We start from the raw sequence: 6,466 nt of genomic DNA on the forward strand, positions 1-6,466 counted from the left end.
ATTTCTCAATGATGAACATAAAGAAGAAGTTTATGTCCAACAACATCTTGAATTTGTAAATCCTTCATTTCCAAATTATTGTTACAAATTGCAAAAGGTTGTATATGGGTTTAAACAAGCTCTAGGAGTCTGATATGATACACTAACAAGATTTCTTAAGCGTTCATGTTTTAATTGAGAAATTCTTGATCCTACTCTCTTCCGAAGATCGAATGACAAACACCTCATTCTTGTTCAAATTATGCGTTAGACCTACAATTTGTACAAAAAAATTGACAACAAAAAAATCCAACTTATAGCTAGATATAATTTCAATTTCCGATTTTGTTCTTCAATATCGATCCTAATGTTAAAAAACCACAAATTTGCTCCTCTACCCAATCAATGAACTTGCAATTTGAACATTAAAAGTTTCATATTTTTTGTTAGTTTTAGGTATGGTTATAATTGAAGATTACATTAGAATTTCCATGAAATCGAAGTTACCTTATTTGTACTACGATATAAAAGTATTATTATGTTCTTCATGGTCTACCATGTCCGAATCATAAATTATTAAATTCTACTCCATAATTGCATCGCATTGCTATTTTTTGGTTGAGAATCGTAAACGAAGAGGAAAAGAGGGCGCCAGGGGGGGGGGGGAGAAGGTTGCGGTAGGTGGGAGCGTAAGACGGAGAAGGAAAGTTAGAACAATAACTCTAAAATGGCAAAACATAAATTGACGGAAATACTTTTGTGTGCTATGCATGTTGGGTACTTAAGCTACTAAAATAAATGACTAACCTGATAAAGACTAAACGTGTAACATTTAAACATATAACCTGCAGTCTGAGTTAAGTTTTAAAATAAAAACCGAACGTGTAGCTTGACACTTAAACCAAACACATATTATGTAATTTACTCTAAAAAGGAGGATTCAATTTGATTATTAGAAATAAGTTGGATCATTTTTGGTTGCTAATTGTTATTGTTGTTTTAAATATATGAAAGCTCTTTATTGATAATTTATTTATCATTTTAGTATTCAAAATAATATTTTCATTGTATCACTAAAACAGTTTTCTAAAAAGCTCACACAGCAAAATTTTAAAGCTTGTATTTATCGTTAAACTTTAATAAAATATCGTTTTAAATCGCACCTTATATATGATGTAACTTACCACAACTTATAAAAATTTAAGAATTGACATTGTCGTTAAGTCACGAATGACATGATAACCTTGTTAAAAAGTTATAAAATATTTGGTAAAAAGAAATAATCAAATAACGAAGAATAGGTTAAAGAAATATTAGCACCGATGAATAAAATAATTTAATAGTGTATCCCAAAAGGAAGACAGATGTTGGCAAGAAATTTGATTATGAAAGGAAGATCGACGCAATTCCGATAGTAGCTCTTGTGGATCCAGCGCAACACCACTGGACGCCGCCATTAACACCTAATCTTTAACACCCTACGCGATTTCTTGCATTTCACATAATCACCCAATCTATCATTGTATGCCATCATCGTCTTCATCGACCCCAATACCCCCGATTTAATCGGCAAACGGTCAGTAATTTTTTCTCATTTCATCTCCTTTTTCCTTTACTTTTCCTTCACCACATCACGATGTTGGTATTGATCTCTGTATACGACGTAGGTTTCCGTTTTTGGGAGTTAGGGTTTATTTACGTGCACTCTGAAAAATTGAGCAACTAATTCAAATGCGTTACTCGAACAATACTCTAACGAATACAAAACCCTACAATTCTTATACACACGTCTAATTTTAGGTTCGTTTTTTATCCAAATTGTCTGTCATTAAGTTAGTGACGCGGTGTTGGTTTCCATTACAACATAACCCTTGTTCTTCAATTCATTTCCTCCTTTATATTTCAGGGGAAAAAGGGGTTGTTCTCTGGAAGCGTAGCAAAATGGGGCCGATATACTATATATTAGTGGCATTGCCTTGCACAATTGGGGCGATTGCTTTGGCGCTTCTTCACATATACAGGCATCTTTTGAATTACACTGAGCCAACATATCAGCGATTCATTGTCAGAATAATTTTCATGGTTCCTGTAAGTATGTTCTCTTCATCTTTTTTGTTTCCACATCTAGGTGAATACTATGTACAGAATTGTGTTTCTACGTGAAATCTAGTGCCCATATACGAGCATTGCCTGTTTTCTAATCTATCAATGGTATAATGAACATGTATGATGGACTATTTTTCTTAGTTATGCCATGTTTCTTCAACATTCTGGAGATAATGACGTTAATTCCTTGTTAATGGTGGTTTAGTGGTGTGTACAAATCAGATGATCCACTCTGACATACCAAACACTACTGGGAATGTGTCTTCTGTGTTCCCAATATTGTTGTCTCAATTAGTATATACTTTTACATAATCGATCATAGAAACATCCATTGTTAAATAGCAATCTAACCAAAAAGGTAAAGGAGACACAACTCTTATTTAGTTTGCAAGTTACCTTCAATAATCTTCTGTTATAATGTTGAAAAGTGGTAAGTTATTAAGTTTTTTAGGTCACCAGATCTAGATTACTGTCTTATTGTTCATGGCAATTTACCAACTTTTGCCTTTTCCAAAAATGCATAGGTGCCCTTCTATTGCAATCTACTTGAATTTGACATGTGACCTTTGTTGACACATGCTATGCTGGCATTAGGGGTTTTCAAAAATTTTCGTATCCGAAATTCCGAAATTCCGAATCCGAATTATCCGAAAAATCGGATATCCGAAATTTCGGATATCCAATTTTTCGGAATCGGAATTGGATAATGCTTTTCAGATTTTTCGGATAATTCGGATATCCGATATCCGAAAATTTTGATTTTATTTTATACATTATTTGTTATTTTAGTCACATATGTCTTATGATATGAATTTTAGTAACAAACATATTGATAACACCCTTAATTAAATACCTATATTACTTCATATGCCTTTCTAATTTAAAAATATGTATTTTTAACTTAAAAACTTCATATGTTTTTCAAATTTTAACAAAATTTCAATTTTTCGGATATCCGATTCCGTATCCGAAATTTCGGATATCCGAAATTCGGATATCCGAAATTTCGGATACGGAATCGGATACCAAAAATCAACTATCCGAAATTTCGGATATCCGAAATTTCGGATATCCGAAATTCGGATATCCGGTTATGAACACCCCTAGCTGGCATTTCATGGCCCTGATATAACACGTGTATTGTGCTGCCTCTAATATGGTTTTCACTCCATTTTATGTGTGCCTTTTTGTCACTTTGCTTATGCATTCATGGTTACTATTTTATCTCCTCCCCAATCATGTTTTATCTCTTATGATTCTATTATGGATTGAGGTTAGTATGTATGATTTGTAACGTGTAACTATGATTGTATGAGTGTATGTATGATTTGTAATGTGTAAGTACGTATGTAATATATTATCTATCTGTATGTATGTAATGTATAATTGTATACTATGTATCAGTTCTCTATTTTTGCTATTTGCTAATAATTTTTATAGGCGTGTATGTAATGTCAATGTGTATGTATCAGTATGTATGTAATGTGTATGTATCAGTATGCATGTAATGTGTATATATTGACTTTCTGTTATTTGCTAATAATTTTATAAGTGTGTATGTGTCTATTATGTAAAGTACATGTGTCAGCATAAATAGTTTTTATTTTCTAGTAGTATATCGATAAATATGAAATAATGGATGATATTTCATCACTATAGGTAGCTTGTCACTATTTACTACTATTCACTATCGATTACACTGATTAAGAGAATAATTAAGTTGACACATCAACTAGTTAAGCTCTGACATACAAAGTATGATTGCTATCAAAATAGTTTATAATCTAGAGCTAACTATCTGTTTATTGTCACCATTATTGTTATTTACATGTTAAAGTGGTATTGTAAATACTTTTTGATTGTCGGTTAATTCTTTGAACAAGGTATCATTTCAGATGGAAAAGTGGATTGCAAAATTTCTATGCGATTAAATGATTTGTAAATGTGGTATATATATATTTTAGAAATAAATAGGTGCCATATTTTGGATTTGAAGAATAACAAAGGAAAACGCTATAAATTGTATCAACAGAAGATGGGCTGTATTCATCTAACAAACATATACATTAATGTTTTTTTTTAATGGTATTATTATTGTTAATATAATGTTTCTTTCTATTTCTTCTTGTTGACAGGTGTACGCATTAATGTCTTTCCTCTCACTTATCTTCAACTCGAAAACAATCTACTTCAATTCCATTCGAGAAGTGTGAGTATGTGATACTTGCAAAAATCATACAAAGAATCATTAACAATATAAATCCCTAAACTCTTCTTGTTGCATTTAGTTGATAAAATATAATCAAATTAATGTTTGTATATCTAATTTTTTCAGATATGAAGCTTGGGTTATATACAATTTCTTGTCACTATGCCTGGAATGGGTAGGTGGGCCAGGTGCTGTTGTTTTAAGTCTTTCTGGACGTCTTCTTAAGCCTAACTGGTGTTTAATGACATGTTGCTTTCCTCCAATTCCACTAGACGGGTGAGTTCTATTTCATTTCTGTTTTTTCTTATATAGTTTTTTTAAATTTGTTTTGTATGATTTGGTTTATGGTAGGCGATTCATAAGGAGATGTAAGCAAGGGTGCTTACAGTTTGTGATTCTGAAGCCAATCTTAGTGGGAGTTACATTTGTATTCTACGCAAAGGGGAAATACCAAGATGGAAATTTCAGTGCAAAACAATCCTATTTATACATCACAATTATATACACAGTTTCCTACTCGATGGCCTTGTATGCCCTAGCCTTGTTTTATGTAGCATGCAGGGATCTCCTCCAGCCATTCAACCCTGTTCCTAAGTTCATCATCATCAAAAGTGTCGTCTTTCTCACATATTGGCAGGTAAAAACTAAAAAAGTAAAAAACACACACACACACACACACTTTGAAACCATGTTGTGATTTTGTCGTAATAGTTAATTTGCCTGTTTGGATGCAGGGAGTTTTGGTATTTCTTGCTGCGAAATCTGGTTACATAAAAGACGCAGAGGAAGCTGCTGAGTTTCAAAACTTTATAATATGTGTGGAGATGCTTATTGCTGCGTTGGGTCATCTTTATGCATTTCCATACAAAGAGTACGCGGGTGCCAATATTGGTGGTGCTTCCCGTGGCTTTGGTGCTAGCCTTGCCCATGCTTTGAGTTTGAATGATTTCTATCATGACACTGTTCATCAGGTACCATTACCAACCTATCCAATTATAGCATTCCACTTTCATATATATATATATATATATATATATATATATATATATATATATATATATATATATTATACTAATCTATCTGAACTATTTCTTGCAGTTTGCACCGGCTTACCACGACTACGTACTCTACAACCACAGCAATGATACGGGGGATGAAGGTGCAAGAAAATATCGCGCCCGAACTTTTGTCCCAATTGGGTCTGAAATGGAAAACGTTAGAAAAAACAAACAAATGTATGCGAATAAAGGCGATGACATGTCATCATCTGCAACCACCCCCACAACCACTCCACCCTCCACTCGCGCAAAATCAGAAGCGATGAATTCTTCGTTGCTGTCAGACGCATCAAATTCAGCCGCTGCACAATATGACTTCACACTAATTGACATGGACAGCCCGGTAAAGAAAACCGGAAATGGTAATTAACGAAATGAGTTGACTGTGTTGACCACATGTAAAAGCCTGACATTTTGGTGATGTTGGCTTCTTGAATTTAGGGTTTTTTTTTTGGGAGTTGTATATTTAGTGAATAGTGGTGTGGTGATTTGTTTGTGTTTGATCCGAAATCGATATATACATGTGGAATTTTTTTTTTTTTATCATTTTGTGGGTTTTTGTTGATAGGGGATAGAAGTGGACTATGTCTTTCTTGATATTAAAACAAAATGAATACTTTTTATATGTAAATCTATAACTTTTACTTTTATATACACTATGCGAGTTCTTATATTATGTGTTAATTGTGATCGAGTTTGGCTTCATGTTTTTAGGTGGTTTTTTTTGAAGGAGATGAAACCATTGAACGGTGTCTAGTTTTCTTTATTGTAAAAATAATAGAAAATCTGGATCTAGTCGCATTTTTATATTGATTTTTTTTTTCCAGTTTGGTCCAGGAATAAACCTCTTTGCGTTTTTTGGTCCTCGCATTTAGGCACAAAAAACTCAAACTGAGCTAGATTGAGCTTGAAATCGGTTTGGTGTAAAGTCAACATCAGGACCCGTTTCAGTATTAGAACTCTGAATTCGGGTTCTGTAGGGGTGAAACCGGTTTGCCTATCGACTCCGACAGCCCATGATTAGCGAAGCTGATATAAGAGACTAAGATCATGCTATTGTCATCTAAGTTGTTCGACCCTAAGACGGGATGCAAATAATATGCAAAATTTTGCT

The 6,466-nt window shown here is 33.3% G+C and overlaps 1 protein-coding gene across 2 annotated transcripts; it reads left to right on the forward strand.

The window, feature by feature from the left end:
* The first annotated feature begins 1,318 nt into the window (after positions 1-1,318).
* On the forward strand, positions 1,319-6,023 carry LOC145015927 (uncharacterized). Of its 2 annotated transcripts, XM_078974397.1 has the most exons (8): positions 1,319-1,555; positions 1,647-1,779; positions 1,886-2,067; positions 4,221-4,294; positions 4,421-4,570; positions 4,646-4,931; positions 5,029-5,265; positions 5,393-6,023. In XM_078974397.1, the coding sequence occupies exons 3-8, from the start codon at positions 1,921-1,923 to the stop codon at positions 5,720-5,722; spliced, it is 1,224 nt and encodes a 407-aa protein (XP_078830523.1). In that variant the 5' UTR covers positions 1,319-1,555; positions 1,647-1,779; positions 1,886-1,920; the 3' UTR covers positions 5,723-6,023. The 2 variants fall into 2 exon arrangements, with proteins under 2 accessions (XP_078830523.1, XP_078830522.1); XM_078974396.1 differs by lacking the exon at positions 1,647-1,779.
* The last annotated feature ends 443 nt before the right edge of the window (positions 6,024-6,466 follow it).

This window comes from Lactuca saligna, chromosome 9, assembly GCF_052625555.1.
Source record: "Lactuca saligna cultivar CGN05327 chromosome 9, ASM5262555v1, whole genome shotgun sequence".
In the NCBI taxonomy this organism is placed as follows: Eukaryota; Viridiplantae; Streptophyta; class Magnoliopsida; order Asterales; family Asteraceae; genus Lactuca; species Lactuca saligna.